The following is a 20,830-nucleotide window of genomic DNA, read 5'->3' as shown; positions in this document are numbered from 1 at the left end:
GCACATTTCCCCTTGACTCCAGTGAGGTGTGGGCATGGTGCTTTGCTCCAAACTGCTGGGCAGAATCTGTCATCCCAGGGACTCCGATTCTGTCTAAAAATCTACCACCTGAAGCTTTTTGTTTTCATATTGACACAAAATACATGGACTTAAGTGTAGGATTTTCATCATTTGTTCATTGATTTTAAAGCCAGAATCTCAGGTCCTTGCTCAGTTTTGAGGAAGTCTTGATTTGAGACAGGTCCTTTGTTACTGTCAGCTTTTCCTAAGCAAGGGCATTAGGACTGGGATCAGAAGTCTATTGTTTGAATGGGGACTGCATGAAAGTTGAGAAGATTCCAAGAATTTTTTTCTATACAGAATTATCCTTCTGCAGGGCTTGCTCTGATACCTGGAAACATTTCTTAATCTTTCCTGTGAAGAAGAGTTTCTCCAGCTGTTCACAGAACAAACAAATTTTATCAGCATTTTATGAGTTTTCAGTCTATGTGATTTTGAAAAGTTGCTGCTACAATTTTTTGCTTTACAGCTGGAATGTAAAAAGGTGTTGGTTTTTTTTTTTGTTTGTTTTTTTAATGTGTGTATTTTTTGTGTACTAAGCTGTGAGTTTCTCAGAGCTTTCTGATTTTTTTCTAAAAATATACTGTCTGGCTTGCTGAGTGAGCCACTGATAATGGGTGACAGCATATCTGACTCATTTTGACTGTATAGAACCATCATAACTCCCAAGTATCAGAACATTAGCTAGTAAGTTGAGAAAAGCCTCTCCTGCCACACTGGCATGTGCAGCTTATTTGCATTCTGAATGAAAACCACGCAATGATAAGCTGCCAATACACACCAGCTGATTATTTAAAGAAAAACACAACCCACATGGTTGTATTTATATCAGAGACTGGCACCCCTTGTGGGTGTGCAATTTTTATATAGCTGTCCCAAGTAATTGTAAAACTCAAGTAATTGTAAAACAAAATACAGAGTGTTAATCTAATAAGCCTGTCTATTGCTACTTGTAAGATACATGTGCATAGGTATGAAGTTGTCAGTATATGGGGGCATTGTATTATATGGAATTGACAGTTTAGAGATTTGTAAAAGTACTTTCCTTTGTGCACATCTGATTCCCATAAATATTAACAAGATTTACAGGCCATGTTGTTTGTGGATTTTGCTCTCAGGAGTTCAAAGTTTGTAATGTTTGTAGACTTTTTTGTCTTTCTTTTTTTTAAGCTGTTAGCTGGTGTTTTCATCTGATGTTATAATACAAATAAAACAAGAGTGAACAAAAGACAGAACAGCTCCAGAAAACCACACAGAGGATAAACCACAATTTGAAAGCAGAACTTTGCTACCCAAACACTCAGACCTTAATATTTGCTAATATTTCCCTTTCTGAATCACTTTTCCATTTACTCACCTAGTTCATATCTGAGCTATGTTTTTTCTGCTCTGTAGAAGAATTAATTTGATTTGATTTCCATTTATAGAAGTGCATGTTGATATTGTTTATTTCTTTCAGTGTGCATGTGTTGGCTTACCAGAGTTAGCAGCAAAAGATGTGAGGCCTGTTGACCTGTTGTTAGGGAATATGATGTTGTTAATTATTATTTTACATTAGGTTACCTGACTAATTTTAGTCTGTAAATCCCTAATGGCAGAACTTATTCTTTGTGTGTGTGTGTGTGAATAGCTATTCCATTTATCACCTTGATTCAGAATATGGGAACATAATAAATACACTGCTAGATCAGGGCAGTGGTCCATCCAGTATCCTGTCCCTAGCAGTGTCAGTAAAGGGTGCTGCACAGGAAGCACATGAGCCCGACCAGAATCATCTGCCATAGGACTAGGAGTGCTGAAGGCAGCACCTCTACCTGTTTTCTTCAGTGTCTGTTTTTGCACTTGTCCGTAACTCGTCTAATCCATTTATGAACCTGCTGGTACTATCTTGGCACCACTGTGTTTATGACAGTACCTTTAGTAATGCTGATTACTAAAACTGAACCTAGTTTAGGGGGGTCTACCTTAGCCTTAAAGTATATCCCTGGTTTTGGTTTTGTGTTACATTTTAAAAAAAAATTTAGTAGAAAAACAGGAGGCCTGGGGGGGATGCAGAGACCTAAGACACCCTTAAAATGTGTAGCTAATACTTAACTTACTCCTCTCATGATGTCCCATGGAGGTGTGGGAAGATATGCTGGCCAGCAGGTATGTTCCTTGGGAAGCAGTTCCAGCTGCAGGGCACTTCGGTCTGTGGTCCGTCCCCCTTTCATTCAGCCCCTGAGTGTGTTTTGCAGCCTGTCTTCCTCTCAGGCTGCTTATGCTGCTGTGCAGACTAATTCTAGACCTCTTAATGTTTTATACTATTACACAGAGGTTTTGGTTTAATTTTTCTATCTGATATGTGGCCTTATCATGTGAAAGTCTCTGCCTTGATGAGCTGGCTGCCTGAGACAGGGCAACAGCCAGTTTCTGGATAAACTGGGGTCATTAGATGAGGCTTTGAGCAACGTGGTCTAGCTGGAGGTGTCCCTGCCCATGCAGGGCGTTTGGAACTAGATGATCTTTAAGGTGTCTTCCAACCCAGACCATTCTGTGGTACGATTCTGTGGTTGCTGGTATGTTCTGAAGCACTTGGTCATTTTCCTCTTGCTGGGGCTCAGCATTTTCCTTTCAAATCTTCAGAAAAACCCCCCACTGCTGTCAGAATTCAGACAAATGTCAGATTAAACCTCACCTCCACAGGAGCATAACATGCTGAATGCCATGGCAGCTTTAGCCGAGACCTGCCCGTTGACACGTTTGGGGTCATGGTCACTTTACATGTGGCCGTCGCCCTCAGTGCTGTTGTTGCAGCCACCACCGGCCAAGTTTGCTGCGACATTTCCAACCTACCGAGCTGTGGTGCCACGCAGCCCTGTGCTGGCTGCACCAAGGACTTTGCCATCCCGACTGCAGTCACCCCAGCCTCGTTCTTTTCGCTGCCCTTCTTATGGTCAGGGTTTTGGGGAGGCTGGTGGGACTCCTTGAGCCCCCTCTAGTGATGGCTGATGCAAACGCTCGTCTAGGAAAACGCAATGTTTTGGGCTTGATTTTCTCGGGTGGTGCTAGTTCTCAATGATAAAGTGAGTTTTGGAGGCTGAAATCTCTCTCTTTGATCCTCTGGTTTTATTTCTTTAAAAGCCAAAAGCAAATAATATGCGTAACAAAACTTTTGATAGATGATAAAATACATGGCTCCAAGTAAATGCATTGGTGATAGTGAGATAGCTCAGTTATAACAGGGAACATTTATATGCCTAAAAGTTTTGTAGCCATGGGCAAATACGTTTGTATAAGTTTTCTGGTGTGCAAATGAATGGTTATATTTTTTAATAAAAAGGTTTTGTGTTTTTAGCACAGCACATGCCTTTGAGCAGCATGAATATAATTATTTGTATGATAATGTGGAATTTAATTTGATGTGCAATATGTTCATTTAAAATTTTATATTGACTTCTGAAATTAAAATCATCAAGAGGTATGCCCAAAATTATTATTGGAGACTAAATAAGGGGAGAGGGATTGAGGAATTGGTCTTCTGAAATGCTGAAATGCCTGAGTGAACTCCTCCCATGTAAGGGGCAGCAAGCATTTCACAGAGGCTGTTACTGGGCAGAAATGAAACACAAAATAGGAAGACACACTGTGCATCTTAAAAACTAATTTTGCTGAAGGTGGACACAATGTTAGGTAACAGGGTGACATTTTAACTTCTTAGACCCGTGACTGAGCAAAATATTAATCACAATTTTACAACAGGAATTAAATTTAGGAGTTTCTATCTTTTTAGCTGTTTTATCTGTATGGAGTGTGCAAAAGTTGTTGGCAGATAAACTTCAGATTGGCTGTGCTTATGATGTTGAAGCTCTACAATATTATCAAACTGAGCCACAGAGATTACATTTTAGCATTAGTATTGAAAAACTTGTGTTTACAATCCTTCCCTCCTCCCCTCCCTCCCTTTCCAACTGTCTTCCAGAACTTTTTCTTTTCCCCTCCCTCCCCTGATATGTGTTCATGCATTAACTCCTGCAGGCATTAACTACCTTGCAGAAGGCAGAAGGGGGCTCATGGTTCCCTCTCCAGTCTCTTTCACTGCTGTCACCAGGGTGGTCCTGCAGCCACTTTTCTCTGCTTGACTTTCTCTATGTTTAACCTTTCCTGAAATCACTTCTACTCTTAACAACTGACATTTGAGTAACTCATCTAGGGAGGTGATATGGGCAACAAGTGACATTAATATAGTACAGTCAGCCAGTCAAACATGTATTTGGACAGCCTGTGTCCATAATGATACTCCTGCCTTGGAAGAGAGCTGGCTGGCTGGGAGGCAGCACTGATAAGTTTCATTAACTACATAATTTAGGTATTCAAAGTGAGGGAGTTGGTAAATCATCACTAGCATCCTTAACATCGTTATTCATACCTTTGGTGCAGATATTTGGTAACTGGCTATACACCACTTTCTCTGCAGCTGACCTTTTTCTTTCTTGGGATTCTTCATGTTTATATCAGGAATCCAGTAATACCTATATGCACAGCCTTAGACATGCACATATGTTCAGTCACGCATGCACACACACACGCTGAGGCTTTGTTAATTGACATTAACTGATGTTGTTTTTTTTATTGCAAAGTATATTTCTCTATTGGCTTATTTGTACTGCTTTGTTTTAGCTTCATCTGATGCACTGGAACTCCACACTGTACAGCAGCATTGATGAGGCAGTAGGGAAGAAGCATGGCATAGCTATTATTGCTCTATTTGTGCAGGTAAGTTTCCTCTGTTGCACTATCATTTGTCTGAGGAAAGCAATTTCTTTCAATTTTCTTTCATTTTTAAGGATTTCATAAAATAAAACAATGTACGACTGCTGGAATTCTATTCAAAAAATACTTCTTGGTCAATAAGTAATTCTTGTTTAAACAGGGTATTGGAAGTATGTTAGTTAAAGAAGGCATAATGTATAGTTGGCCAACTGTCTCTGACTCTGGCTATAAGCAGACATCCACTCTCCACTTCTCTGAGGGCAGAATGAGGGCTGTCAGGATGTACAGGTACTTCACTACCTCTGCAATGTTTTTTTCTCCATTGCTAGCCAGGCCTGCTGTTCGAGGATTAAGGAAATACACAGAAGAGATGTGGAAAGAGGGAAAAAACCCAAAATACTAACCCGTTGGCACAGCCAAAAACTTGCCGTAGGACTGTGTTTTCTGAACACAGTGACAAGTGTGTTTCTTTACCCAGGACAAATGTGAGGGGGAGCCATAGTACATCTTCGGAGATAGCAGACTGAGAGTTTAAGGAGTCTTCCCTCAGAAAAGGCTGCAACCAGAAAGATTAAAACTTGCTGGGGAGAAGGTGTAATGCAAGTCAGCCCCATAACGTAATTGCTGTTGAAGGTTTCTCGAGGGCTGCACCCAATGAAGAAGTTTTTCAGTTATAGTCTTCAAGCTCCAGGTTCTCATCCTCCTCATGAGAAATGACAAAGTGTTTTATTTAAATGGGTTTGGAGAAAAGGGTTTAGAGTTCATGCTTAGTTCAAATGTATTTTATTTCACAGTGATATTATTAATTTGTCATATTCCATAATGAGTTTATGAATGCCTTTGAACTTTACCTCTGTTTGAATTTAAATATACATTGGTTACAGCCCCAACACTCAGATAGAACTGCTAAAAATGGAAGTTAGAAGGTCTTCAGTTTTGTATCCTAGAGGGCTGTCTGATAATTGCTTGTGTAAGTCACCTTCTAATTCTAGCAGAGGTAACCTTCAAGTTAGTTACAAAGTTATATATAAGTTCTTAAATAAATCTGAAACTTCAATGGTATATTTTCCATTTCTGGTCTCTCACCTTCATCAGAGTTCATAGGCATTCCAAAGGGCTTTTTCATTAGTCAAGAAAGTTATCATATAATTACAATTGACCAAGGAAAAGTAGTATCTATGCTGGTTATTAAAGGAACAGGGAGAAGAAATTCAGTGACCAGGCATGGAAATAAAATAAGTTTTGCACCACGGTTCTCAAACACATAATTTAAAAGTAAACAAAAATATTTTCACTCATGTAAGTGATAGCCCTTGGTGATTATTCATTTAGGAACAGCATCTTTGAAGTGATTTCAATATATTTGAGCCACTTTGAAGTTTTAAAATGGAAATTCTGAAACAGAAGAAAAGCCTCTTAAATTCCTAGAAGTGATGAACTACGTATTGCTGACATTCAGCCATTTCCTTCCAGTGACTACTGTGGCATTCTATTCCAAGAGGAACAAAAAGTGAACAAATTTTTCAGGGTCCAGTTGTCCCATTCTTACTTATGCCTCTTCATTCCCCACTGCGTATGTGCACACATTGGCACTGAAATCAAGTGGAAGGCTGTTCTGAGTCTTCTTATTCTGCCAGTGTTGTCCTGAAGGTAGAAGCTAGGGTCCTAGGATGAGTGATGTAAATCAGAAACAGCTGAAAGCAGCATAAGTGAGCAAAGTTCATACAAAATAAGAGTAGCTTGTTTCTAGAACTGGTTTCTTTTGGAAGCTTCATCTTCTGTACCTTCAATACAATGTGACATCTGGTAAAGGCAGTGCTGCAGGCTGTTGGGAGCAGGATCCCAGAGATGCTATGAGGGAGGGGATCTGCTGATCTGTGCTCTGCAGGAAGGAAAAAAAAATCTCTTTCAAGCTTCAGAGATACCTTGGGACAGCTTTGCAATGCTGTGGGAACAAATTCTGCAAGTGTCTTTTGCATTTTCTCACTCTGTTTCTTTCTCTATACTTTTCTGACAAAACCTGGTAAGGACAAACCATATCCTTGGCATTTATACGCCATAATGCTGCGGGAGTTTGAGTCCACATGCAGTATATGCTGTAAAACATGGCTAGTAAAAACTTACCAGACTTAACTGTGACTCTTTTTCTTGTTCTGTGAGTTTCTGTCTCTGCTTTAAAGTTATTACACCTTGTTTACTTTTGACTGGTGACTTTATTGTGATTTGTTTGGAGTTGCCATGTGTCAGTGCATTTGGTTAACACAAGGTTGGGTGGCTTAACTAAGAACTACAGAACTTACTGTTCTGGTTGACCTTTGTCTTGCCTCACAGTTTCAGAAAGAGTAAAATACTGAAATTCACCTTTGCTTGCTGTATTTCAGATAGGAAAAGAGCATGTAGGCCTAAAGGCTGTAACTGAAATCCTCCAGGACATCCAGTACAAGGTAAGGTAAGGCATTGTCTGAAGAAAGGCTTCCTTCACTGACCAGAGAGTGAGAGAGTGAAGGATACATATGAAACACGGAAGCCAAATAAGGGGTTTCAGATACCTCTGTAGGAAAAGCAAGTGTGAAAGCCATAGTTTGGTAGCCTGCATCAGAAGCTCACAATTTTACATCACTTTCAGATAATATATAGTCTGACTAATATATTCTTACTATCTTTTCTGATGGCCAGAAGTTTTGATCTTTTATAGCAGTAACTGATTATAAGTGCTACTTTTTCAGTGACTATCATGAAGATGCAAGCACTGCAACATGCTAAGTGAACACCAGCAGTGTCTCCAAACTTAGCTGGTTTTAATTTGTAGAGGAAAAGAATAGATGAACTGAGCAGCCTTATTAACTTGCAGTGGGAAAATGAACAAAACCCACAATGCTCCCTTGTCAGTTGGATTGTGTGTGGGGGCCCTGGAGGACAGATAATAAGCCTAGCAGGACTGGGAAGATAGGAGTGCTCTCCAGAATGTTGATACTATCCTAAATGACCTTAGGCAAGTTACTTCCATCTCTCTGCTTCCTGTCTCTGTCTAGCACAGAAATAATCATACCTACCTTTGATTTTAAAGGATTTTGAGATGTATTGAGACATTCAGTATTAGTCTGGAAAAATTAGCCATTCACTTCACTGGATGCTGAAATGCAGAAAAATTAGAAGCTGCTATGGGGAGTTAAAAAACTTTTAGTAGAATTATTTATGGTAAACCTCAGTCACTATGTTTAATATTACAAACTCATGGCTTATGAAGGTGTCAGAGAAAACAATAGAGTATGGAACTCTGTAGTTCCCTTACTGAAAGGACAGCCAGGTAGAAGAAGGTAAGGAAAGTCCTTGTAATTTTGAGCATTTTATGCTAATGACTTTCAGAGGGTCAGCATAAAGCATACTTTTGGTATACATATTTTTTCTTTTATTAACTATGTAAAACCAGCTTTATTTTATTAAACAGTTATCCATGTTTGTCAAGAAAGGGCTCACATTGGCCCTTGTTTTTTAAACCATTTTTGTATGGAACCCTCAATTTCATATGGAGTATTTCAAGGCTAGGACCTGGAAGGAGCCCAGGTATTAAAGGCAAAAAGTTAACAATTCGCTGAGATAGCCTTAGAAGTAAAATATAAGATAGAATAAAAAAGCATGTTTGTGTAACTGCAAGAACAAATGCATTCATGATTAAATGGGGGCTATTAATGAGGTTGCTTTGCACAGGAATTCAAGGCTTAATGTTGTAACAACACACAGTGTGTTTTGCCTCTCCATTCATCATCCTTTTAATAAGAAACCAGAGATGAGATTGATTTGTATTCATTTTTTCAGGGAAAGTCCAAAACAATACCCTGTTTTAATCCCAACTCTTTATTGCCAGGTAGGTGACTTTGCTTATTTTGATGTGGGCGGATTATTAGTTGACTGCAAAGGCTGAGACAGTCTTGATCTAGAGCAAAGCCAAACTGCAAGCCTGAGAGTGTCCCATAAAGTGGTAATGCATTCTGCACCTAGTGATGCTAACAGGGATAGGGATGAAGTCCCTTTGGAATTTGTGATAAATCTGCAACTTCCAAATCCGAGTGGGATGTGATACTGTAGTCCATGCACTGCTGGCAACACTGTGGCCAGTTTTCCTGATGATTTATGGTCCTGCCTAGGAGGAGGAGCTGTGTGCACTCTTCTCTGCTTCGCCTTAAAGGAAGGAGCTAAGGTTACCCACCTACCAAGGTAGCTTTTTGGTAGCAACAAAAGGCAGTGCCATAATGCAGTGCCAGTTGTATAGCATACAAAGAGTAGTAATGGGAGACAACTTAAAATTCATACAGTTGAAAGTTAAAGAGCAACAGTAAGAAACAACCACTTCCTCTACCTTCTCTTTAAAAAAAAAGTAACTTAAAAAAGGTTCTACGAGACAAATGTTTCTGTAAGGATCATTCTGACCTCAAAAGTCTTTACTTTGCTGAAGTAATCCAGGTCTACATTAAACTATATTAACTATATCAGAAGAATACTGTTTAGGTTGCAAAGTCAAGTTCTTAGCAATTAGGAATTGCAGGAATTAAGGCTGCCTGTGCCTCTTCATGCATATGCATCATATACATCTGTTAACTGGATGACCGTAAGTTATTTTTACAGGACCCCGGCCTCACAGTTCCTGTTTGATGCTGATCAAGTCACGTAAACCAAATTTTTCATAAGTCATCTTTAACTATGTGTTCCTCATTTTCTAGGTGCTCGACTTGAGATCATGGGGTCTGATTTGCAGAAGTGCTGAGTGCTTACACCTCCAACTGAAGTCAATGGGAGCAGTGCTCTGACTGCATTAAGTGCTATAGAAAGTTAACTACTCTGAGAAATTAGGTTCTAAGCATCTCATATTGAACACCTCAAATAAAAAGATGCATTTGACCTTAACTTCTCCGTGTCTCAGGTCCCCAGCTTTAAAGTGTGGGGGTAATCTGTCCTTCCTCAGCACAGTGGGGTGTTGGAAAGATAAATTAATTCATGTTTGTGAAGCACTCAGACACTGAAGAAATGAGTGCATTAGAAATATGAAAAATGAGACAATGTGGTCCTTCTAACAAGCAGGATTTGAATAGTGTGGTAAAAAAGAAGACGAAGGACCACATGTTGTACTGAGAAATCCAAGTGTCATTAGATGCTTATCAAAAGAAAACCATTCATCTTTGCAAGTGAATGATGAAAGGTCTCTAGAAAAGACATATGTGATCATATATACAATCAAGATGATGTCACAATGCATACACAGGATGGGCTGAATTAATTCTTGCAGTTCTTAACTTCTGAGTGTTTGACAATGCAACATGCTTTCAATGGACTTTCTATGCAGTTCCCTAACTGAGACAGAGAATTGGACCAACAAAACAAAATCCATCCACTGACAATCACAGGCTTCATTCGCAAGATTTAATTCCACTGATACTCTGCTGAACTAGTAGTGAAATGGCAGTAACAAGCTAGGTCAACTGAGCAAGTTTATTCCAGTTTCCAACCTCCCATCCCGTCCTTGTCAAGCTAGGTGCAACCTTCCCTCAGCTCTCCATGCCATGATTAACCAGCCTTTGTATCCAGTTCCTCTCAATGTTCGTTTCTTGTCCCCTCTTTTAGAGTGAGGCAGTTTCCTATACATACTTCTGAAGCTGTGTCAGGGAGTCATTTGTGAGCGTGGCCTACAGCAGCAAAGGGAAGCCCCGTGTAGTTTCACTTCTGAAGTGTAATGTGACTGGAATTTCTGGGGAATTAAAATTAAAATAATTGTAGTCAAGCATGCATGTAGAGATGAAACTCTGCTTGGGTAAATGGTTGTACTTTTTTTGAGAGACAACTGTTTATTCTAGCAGTTATTTAAATGTTTAGAAACTTTAAAAATAAGTTTGTTCTTAAATAAACCTTGTTTTTATTTTCCCTGTGATTTTACCCTCCTATTTCCAAAGCTAGGAGACATCGGTGCATCTTGAAAAATGTCACCAGATTTGTGAATGGAAAAGTTTGGCTTGAGCTATTTTCACTGAATTTTTCTAAAAAATGAAAAAAATTCATCCTTGAGACATATCCTAAATGCAGAAGTCACTTAAAATTTGATCACCATAAGCCCTCTCCCTTAAAAATGGGATGGAGCTTTTAACATTAATAGGAGTTATTTCCCACCATATTATTTAATTGCTGTGTTAGTTTAAGAAGTAGTGCACATTATTTTACACATCTGCAAAGTAGCATTCTCATCCTTAAAATACTCATCTGCAAAAGGAAGCTTCTGTAATATAATGGTCAGAACCTTATGTATGTTCACATGAGAAAGTAGTGGACAGTGCTTGGTGGGTTGTAAATTTGCACCTTAATTTACTGCATACTAACCTCATCCTATGGGCAAGTCCATGGCTATGACAAACTGTCATCATTGGAAGACAATCATCTCCCTTAATGTAATTAAAATTTCACATTTCTTTTAATTTCAGATCCTCTTCTGCGTGACTACTGGGTGTATGAGGGTTCTCTGACCATTCCACCCTGCAGTGAAGGTGTCACCTGGATATTATTTCGCTATCCTTTGACTGTGTCCCAAGTGCAGGTAACAGCTGTGCTTGAAGTGACCTTGGAATATGGTTATGAGCTAAAGGTTATAGCGTGCAAATATATATATATTTCAGGGCATTATATCTGTTCTCCTTGAAGATCCCATTAGATCAGTACACGGCTTTTCAAGTAAAGGTTAAGCCTTTTGAGTCCCTGAAAGCAATGCAAAGGTCAGAGATGAAAAACCTTGTTATCATTTATCATCTGCATTTAAAATAATTCTTTATTTAAGTGAAAGAAAAAGAAAGAAGTCAATAGGCAAAAGAAATTCAGTTCTTTGTAATTGTAAGCTTTCAAATATCATTGCTTTTTGATGTTGAAGGAACAAAAAAGTGCAGGGAGACACTATGTCCTGCAGAATGAAAAATGTTAACATAGTACAGGCTATCTATATTGTGTTGAACTATATTTAACTTATTTTGCTCTTTTAAAATTCTGTTTTATTATAAATGTCAAATGAAAACTACCTATTTAGATTTTATTTCACATGTGTATTTTAAAGTGGTGGGTTGTTGGTTTTTTTAAATTATAAACAGATATGGGAGCCTTTCTATAGTAAACATTTCATAGACAGCCTCAGCTGTCTTCAAATAATCCCAGTAAAAACAATGAAAACTTATGATGATTATTCTCCCACAGTCTGTGAATCCCAGCTGGAGGAATGTGGTTTGATTTAAGTGAAACTATCTAGAATCCCTGAAGCTGAATGTGTTATTTTTCATTGCTTGCTCTGAAGCATGTGCAAACAAATGGGAGTGAAGTATAAAAGGTGATAAATTAAGCTTTAAGTTATTGCAGTTTTAATCACCTAAAATTTTAACAATTTGAAGTTGGCACAGTGTTTCTTTTCATATGGAAGCCAAATCCTAGTTCTAATTGTAGGCTAAAAGTAATAGCTCCCAATAAGCTTATTTGTATGGTAGTTGCAATGTATCCCATCATGAACCTGGTATTTATTTGCTTATGAAAAGATAAGTGTTATGGCTGTGAACTGCTGAGTAAAAGGACACAGAATTCTGTTGGCATTATTAGATTCAGAATAGCTTTTAAAGACAAGAGTGCATAACTTTGCAGCTAATTGTGCAGGTATGATATGGATAAATGAGAAGACTTAGTCAGAAGTATAAGGACCATAGTTTTTGTAGTCTCTGTTCCCTTTTAATGCAGTCGATGCACAGAGTGGGACAGAATTCAAGCCACTGTACATAGTGGGAGAGAGTGAGAGGGGGAATGAAAGAGAAATTAAGTCGAAACACAACTTTGTTAGTATATTGTGCTCGATTACCACTAATAAACAAGATTTTGGAAAGCGATGTGAATAAGGTAAGTCTCTGGAACATTATGCCTGGGGAAAGGAGTGCCCTACAGACCCTGGGGAAGAGACTGTGATTCATAACTATGGTCTTTGTTAGGTGAGGGTCATCTGGCTTGTGTTGCTGCATCACTTTGATTGGTATAAACCCAATCCAACAGCAATATTGCAGTGACTGAGGGTGTAAAGTCATGGAGGGGCTTTTTACCTGCCACTGACACAGTATGCAGGTGAGATGTGGCACTGGAGCAGAGTGAGAGACTGACAGTGGACTTATGCCAAGATGATCCACCATACTTTATATTTACAGATCAGCATCTATTAGAAAAAGAAATCATCACTACTAGTTATGAATGCAGCAGTGTTAAAGTCAAGATTATGCAGCAGACACTTGTTAAGAACATGAAGGAAATTTTACTTGCATCAGATATACCTTTCAGATGTCAATTGAAAATAAATATGGAGCCAAGTAATTGCAAGACAGTGATTCTGGGATTTTAAACTCTAAAGAGACTCAGATTTCTCCAGAATGCCCAAAAGAAGAGTTGGAGGGTGCCAGAATATTTTGCTATAACCTAGAAATCCAAGATTTTGTCTTGTATTTAGCATTTTGGCTACATTTAAGTATCTGGCCTCTTTTGTGCATGTGGGCATGAGTGCCTATGAGAGATAGGAGAGATAGAAATGCAAGAGCTTTTGTCTATGGAAAACAAGAGGATGTAGCAGAGCATATACCCTTCAGATTATCCATGGAAGGCAGGTAAAGGCATTTAATTTTATTAAGTCTCCTTGTAGTATTAAAGCATAGATTTCAGTGCCAATTCATTTCTAATGGATTTAGAGACCTTATTTTTACATGTACCACTAACTTGCAGAACTTTCTTCTGTGGGGTACAAATGAACACAGCTCATGAAACTTCCAAGTGATTTACACAAATAGCAGCAGCATCTGTGGTTATAGCCAGTAAGAGACAAATTCAAAGCTTTATGTTTTCATTTTCCAGGCTGTAAAATAATCAACTTCTGAGTGTCAATAACAAATAACCATCAAGAGCAATACACTCTGATATGGAATGGGTTTTGTTGACTTCCTCAGATGAAGCTAGTTAATATATTGGAGACAAGATGCTCATTCACATTCTCATTTTAAGTAATTAATATAAGAATGTTGATTAGCTTAACAAACTGTGGGTCATAAGGGTAAAAAATGAATAAAATTACAATGCTATTTCATGGTCACATCTAGATATTTTCCCATTTGCTTCTTTTGAAACAATGGAGAAGTAACTATTTTGGCATTGGCATAATAGTCTGACCATTGCAAAGTAGAGAACCCTTTTCTGTTTCTCCTGAAGGCATTTATAGATAGTAAGGTTCAACTGCTGAGTTGGCTTGCTGCTGGTCTAAATCAATGTTAAGTAAAAGGAGATTCACCTCCATATGCACCTCACTTCAGCAACTGGGGTAGGAGTGTTTTGGTTATATAAATAGCAAAAGAGCAAGCCAGGTCTGCAGCATCAGGATGTGCTTTCCTGGTATCCAGTGCTGTTTCCTCACAGGAAGTAATTTTCTTTGACAGGAGGCTTCCTTTCCATCAGAGAGCCGTTTCCTTCATGGGTGGTTCTGTGAGGTCTGGATAAAGTGTGCAGGCAACTCTTCTCCCCTGGAGAATAAGGGCTTTGCAAATCTGGGTCTTGGAGATTTATTCCTGAACTCGGTGGAAAGGAACTTGTCTGGAAAGCTGCCCCCTGCAGTGCTCTTTTCACATATTCCTGCCTTCTGTGGTTTTTATCATCCTCACTTGTCCTATGTCGAAATATACAGCCCAGAAAGAACTGTCTTGACTTCTTTTGTGTGACACCTTACCAATGCATGTACATGGCTGAAATGCAATGGGAGAAAATAGAAAACACACTCCTATTAGGCCAGTAAAGAGAAGGAAATAACTGAAAAAGACTTGCTCATGCTTCTCTCCACTATATTTAAAAAAGAAAAAAGGACATATGTGAATAATGTGCTTTGTGGTTTGCTGAAGCCCAGAACAAGTACGTTGTTTAAGTCAGTCAGAGTAGGGATTTCAAACAATGATGCAGCAAGAAGCTGTCATTCTTCTGTAGTCATTGTCAGAGTTAACTGGTTTTGTATTGAATAGTGAAGTCTCTAATCCTTTTGTCAACCTCATTCAAAATCAAGACCTCATAAAGGACAGAAATAGTAATGAGCATATGGAGCTGGAATGGGAATTGTGCAGAATTTATGTAGCTTGTAAAATAAAGCACTCTGAGAGGTTCACAGTATTCTGTTCACTGGAAACAGGTCTATGTTCTTGGAAGGTGTCATGGAGGCATCTGAAATTTTCAAAAAAGCGTAATGCTTCTATTTCTCATCTAGAAGAAATGTTTTTGGAGAAACATGCAAATTCTTTGCCCTGTGTGTTCTGGAAATGTTTAAGTGAAACAAAAGAAAGGAGTACTCAGGATCTGAATACAGGAAAGTGGTTAAAACATTCTTGCAAAATTCTACAAAATAAAAAATAACTTTATTTTTACTCAGTAAAAGTGTTAACATTATGTATTTCACTGGCTAGAATTGTATCCTGAATTTCGGTGCTAGCAGGCCTGGGTCGTTCTTAGTGTCTTCTGGGCTTTAGATAAACTTCTATAAATAGCTATTCCTGTTGAAAGTGTGTGGCTATCCAAGAGTGTTTAGCTATATGCCTCTGAAAAACCCATTTCCTTGGCAGACTTACAGGGTGTACTTCACAGCAATGACTTGAGAGGGGTTGGGAGGAGATAATAAATGGTTCCATATTAGAGGAAGCAGGATGATTGGGGCACACATGCTGTTGCTTTATCACATGGAAATTTAAGACAGAAAGTAGTGGCAGCAGAGCTACTATACTTTCCTCACAATTGCTTCCCAAGATTGAGGCAGACCACCATGTGCATGGAGGGTCTCTGTCATGGGGCTGTGAACCCGGACATGAGAGACTGAACAAGGAGGCTGTTGGGCTCAGAAGCCATTCTGCCTCGTAGTAGGGCTGCAATTCTTGACTTCTCTGTAGACTAAAGGCACATGGATCAAGTCAGTCCTGCTTTCTTGACTGAGGAGACTGGTAGCTGCTTTGTGAGGAGTAGCTCCCAAAGGTTTCACTGTGGAGACTGGGGCAGGGCATTTGTAGTTATTGTAGGAGACAGCGCACACTGTGTTTGTTTTCAGTCTCTCATTCTCAAAAGATCAAACAAAAGCCACATTCTTGCAACATGCTCCTTCCTAAACGACAATTATTGCAGTCTCTGCAGAGTTGATTCAGATGGTAAGAGAGGGCAACTTTACAAAACCCATTCAGTGATTTACCAGCACTTGACTCCTGAACACTTTTTCAGTTCCAAATCTGTAGTGGGTTTGTTTTCAGTTTACTTTTAACGAACAAACCATGTTCCAACATAGAGTTCTGTCTCTAAAAGCACCTCCAAGGAGCTTTACAGTGTGTTCTGCTTTTCATCTTTTCAGTCTAAGCAGTTGCCTCACATCTCAGCTCCAAGAAGCTGAGTGTTGATTTCTCAGCACGCTATTTTTTGAGGAGACTACAGCAGAGCAGAGATAGCCTCTAAATCAAGTAAATAAGTCTGTATCAGTTCTGCTGTAGAGTGGAAAACAACAATGAATGCAATTGTCTTCCAGGTTGTAGTAAGAAAGTATTCTCTGCAGACAATACAAGAATAAAATTGCCATTACTTGCTTTTTAGTACCTCATTTGTTTTAATTCTGGAATCACACTTGCATTCTCTCTGTAATCATTCAGAATGTGTTTTTCCTGGATAAATTAAGTCTCTATAATTTCTTAGATGATATAATGATTAAATACTTCAGGCTCCGTTTTGCTTTGTGTGTAGCTTCAGTTTCAAGCTACAGCTGAGCTGGGTAGTGAGGCATCACAGGGTCAGTACAAGTACAAAGGCTCAGGCTAGGGGAGTCAGCCTTCAAGTAGGTTTGCTGTATCCACTTAAGATAAATCAATATGCCAAAGCAAAAACAAACACTTTTTTTTTTTTTTTTTAGTAGTTGCTCCTACTTTTTTTAAAATACCAATCTCTTAAAAACAGCACTGTTGAACAATAAAGTATAATCTTACTGAGATTTCCTTAGTTTTTATTTCCTTAGTTCTTTTATCACGCAGAGTTTGGAGCTGATACCAGGGATAGAGATGGAAGCTGTTCACATTCTTCCCTACATTTTTTTTATTTAGAAAAAGTGTCTATAAACTGGAACCATAGTAGTTTTGGACTAATTGAAATATTTTATATAGATTTCTGACTGTTTTAATTTTCTAAGTATACTTAGCACCTACTTCTACAGAGATGTTGAAGTGGTATTTTGTTCTGATGTGAAAAAAAATATTTTTCCATATAAAATGTCAGCAGACTTCCTCTAAAGCTGAAAGTCTGTTCAGAATTTTCCTGGTTTAGAAAATATTTTTTATTTAAATGAAGCAATCATTTCAGATGGTAAATAACTCACTAGAAAAAAATGGAAAACTATTTATAGTTGACCAAATTATTCCTGAAATGCACTTCTTTGAAGAAAACCAGAGTGATTACTCTCATGTTGCAACTGTGAGGTTGTTCTGTAGAATGTAATCTACAATGCCTAAGAAGTTTATAAATCCCCCAAAAAGTTGTGAAAAAGTAAATGATAAGTTTGCCAAACCAAGTTAATATTTTTTCTCTATGTGTTAAACATTTTGTCAGTGCTGACAACTATTAAAAAATGTTATTAATGATGTATATTGACCTTATTATACGGTACCTGAACAGCCCAGGTTTCAAAGCCACAGAAGTGGGTGGGCAAGGATGATTTTGATTAATAGTCCCACCATGAAGAATATATCTCAGCTTCTTCATGTCCTTTTTTCTTCCTTTCAGATAGAGGAATTTCGTAGACTGAGGACACATGTTAAAGGTGCAGAACTTTTAGAGGGCTGTGATGGAATCTTAGGAGATAACTTCAGACCAACTCAGCCACTTAGCGATAGAGTTATCAGGGCTGCATTTCAGTAGCAGAAGAGGAGGAACAACAAAAACCTTTATTCGGGTAAGTAAAAGCTTAGGGGAAAAATAAAACATTGAAATAATTTTCATAAGGCAGATATAGCTAAAGGAGAAAATGCAATGGGTTCATTTCAGCCAATTTTATATGTTGTCACAATTGTAAATTTTGACACTGCACTGTTTTATTTTATCCCATGGTATAATAGTTTGGTTGGTATTGGTTCTTTAGTGGCTGGAATCTAAGATGTGATTAGGGAATTTAAATATTTGTAATGACTTCAGTAGACAGTGGATCACACACAGATCATGGTTACTTCTTGTAGCTTTGAATTTCTCCTGCTGCAGTGAACAACAACACAGTACACCCAGGTTGTGTGGTAGAATCTCCCACTTACTGAGTTTCATTGGTTGATTTCTTGCTGTGTTCTTAGAAGAGCAGTCATTAGCAAATCTTTCTAGTGTTATCTGTTAAAGGAATAAAGTAGTAGTTCTAGAAGGAGGCTGGTTTTTTGTTTTGTTTTGTTTTGGTTTGGTTTGGTTTAGATTCCTTCTCCCTGCTTTGCAATGCTGTTCTTTCCCAACAAGACTGAATCTTGGGCAAAACCAGTGCAGATACAAGAGGAAACTAATTAGCTTCTGTCATGGCTAATTTTTCATATTTCATCAAAGTAGTTACTTCTTCAGTGATGTTTTCAGCCTGCATTGGCTCACAGAACAAGAATTTTAGAAGGCCACTGGATTCAATGTACAAAAGTTAATACACTTGAACCTGCATTATCCCCACTTGAGTTGTTAAAACCTCCCATGGCATCTTCCTCTAACCCCACTCAGTTAGAAGATAAATTCCCTTAATGCTCAACAGTTAATCCTAAACCTCATAATACTTCATTAATCAGTATTTTACTATAATGAAAAACCTGGCAATGAGATTCTTAGAGAGCTAAAGAAGATTTGCTATCAAGACAACTAGTTACCTTGAAATTACTAATCAAGACACCAACACTTATGGTTGATTTTGTAATGAAGTGGCTCCACCTTGATACAAATAGTAAGACAATTAATCTGGGAAGTCTTCAAGAAAAGAATTAATCTGTTCACTTCCTTTCTTTAATAAGTCCTACGACTTTTCAACATAGTAAAATTTTTCATCCATTATCCTACAATAAGCATTATTTACGTAATAAAAGCAATGGGTACTACCCATTACCCTATTTTACTGGTAGAATCCATTCTATAAAAGCATCAGTTTTTCTACCTGCCCATTTCTTTGAAGCCGTATGCTCACAAGACAACCAATTCATCCAGAGTTTCACTTGGAAGCATGCTGCTGAAAGATTTTTAATATACAATTTTAGGTAAGGACATTTATTTGTACATTACTTTCTTGACCTATCTAGGTCAATGATGGAACTCCTTAGTTCGCTTCAGGCTCTCTTATGGAGTTAAGCCTTGTCAGAGCATGCTCTGGATCCAGCCCCCAACTTCCTATGAAGTTAACAAATGATCAGGCTGCAGATAATCCCTAAAAGAGATTAATAATTCAGTGCTTCCAAAAATGGATCCATTAAAACCAAATGGGAATATCTTTCCTCCTGCATGTGACAGAAATTATTAAATGAGCTGGTACAGTGGCCAACAATTTCATGGTCTTTCCATATAGTGTAAGTGTTCAATATAGTGTATGTATCTAAACATTGTTGAAGTAAGGTTTTATTTGTATTTTATATTCTTATTTAATGTCCACATCCCAAAAGTTAAGCAAAGAAATAAAGCATTCGTCCTTTTATTAGTATTTTTTTCTCATTCCCGTATTTAATTTTGGGCACATCCCTAAGCCCAATTCTCAATTACATGGTTCTCTGCAGTCACCAAATGTTGTCTACTTTAATATTGAAATGGATGTTTCAAATCCATCCTGACTTCTGCATAAAAATTACTTGGGAAAGTCATAGCAATATTAAAGTACAATTTTTCTCAGAGAGTGAATAGTGTCCTCAGGCCAATACAGGTAATTCAAGTCTGTGACAGTAAAATTACTTGACACATGGAGTTTGAAATTTAAGCATGTAAGAATTTTCTTTACAGTGCTGGAATTGAAATGTAAAAAATTTCCCTTTTGCTTTCATGCTTGAAATTTCATTACATTTGTAAATACTTATAAAGATTTGTTTTAAATAATAAGATTTATCTTGGCTGTGCTTCACAAAATAATCTGCCCTTTTAATTCCCAAATGAAGGAATTTTAAATGCAAAATGATAGTCCTCACTTTAGGGCTGTGCTAATTATGGGCTACCAAGCACTAAGAAAGAACTGTGACTCCTGGCATTTGGTAGCCCACAGAAGAATGGGCACTTGGCTCTCTACACCTGATTGAATTATTTATTAGAAATTATTTTGGCTAGGTCTTCTTTTGAGTTTTGGATGCATCAGTCCAAATAGCAGTGAACCAATCAAGGGTTTACAATATATTCTTGCTATTGAGTTTGTCTCTGGGGAGCTGGAAACTAGACATATGAAGTGTAAAAAGAAAGTGTGTGGCTTTGATCACCTTTCTTCTATGCAAAGAGGGAGAAAGGGAAGAAAACAATACTACCTGCTTTGTAGTTATTTGTTCACACAGATCTCTCTGGTAGGAAGGTGTAGAGAAATAGTAGCTCCTCACACAGACCTCAGATATCCTAACAAAAGACACCTTCCTTCATTTATAGGAATGGGTAATGGTTCTAAAACTGTGACTACTGACATTGGTTGCATATTGCAATGAAGACTCAGAAGGAGGTGGCAACAGGTAGAACTTTGTAGCTTTACTGCTCTCTTTAACCAAATGGGCTTTAGAATAAGTTTGTTGCTATCTAATTGGCCTCTTTGGCTCTGCTTTTCTGCTATAACCTGGGATTAATGAGTCTTTGGACACTACTATGTGTGGGTTTTTTAAGCATCCCTTAGACAGCAGCCTTTACATCCTTTCTCTCCTGCAGGTGCCAAAGTTTTCACATATGTTTCTTCAGAAAAATCCATTTTATATTTTATTTCTAACCTCTTTAAGTTATGTCCAGTAGTGATAGAACCAGT

General features: G+C 38.1%; 1 protein-coding gene across 1 annotated transcript in view; it reads left to right on the top strand.

Moving 5' to 3' along the window:
• The window catches only part of CA8 (carbonic anhydrase VIII), a 108,089-nt gene extending 90,313 nt beyond the window's left edge, over window positions 1-17,776 (top strand). Inside the window, exons 6-10 of the mRNA XM_009995588.1 lie at window positions 4,720-4,815; window positions 7,194-7,256; window positions 8,629-8,677; window positions 11,277-11,389; window positions 17,632-17,776. Coding sequence (XP_009993890.1) covers window positions 4,720-4,815; window positions 7,194-7,256; window positions 8,629-8,677; window positions 11,277-11,389; window positions 17,632-17,766 — 456 coding nt within the window. The 3' untranslated portion in view covers window positions 17,767-17,776. The remainder of the gene's footprint in view (window positions 1-4,719; window positions 4,816-7,193; window positions 7,257-8,628; window positions 8,678-11,276; window positions 11,390-17,631) is intronic.
• The last annotated feature ends 3,054 nt before the right edge of the window (window positions 17,777-20,830 follow it).

Source organism: Chaetura pelagica, unplaced genomic scaffold (genome assembly GCF_000747805.2).
Source record: "Chaetura pelagica isolate M959 unplaced genomic scaffold, ChaPel_1.0 scaffold83, whole genome shotgun sequence".
NCBI classification, from domain to species: Eukaryota; Metazoa; Chordata; class Aves; order Apodiformes; family Apodidae; genus Chaetura; species Chaetura pelagica.
Note: the sequence above shows the minus strand (reverse complement) of the source record. Positions and strands in the feature narration are given on the sequence as shown.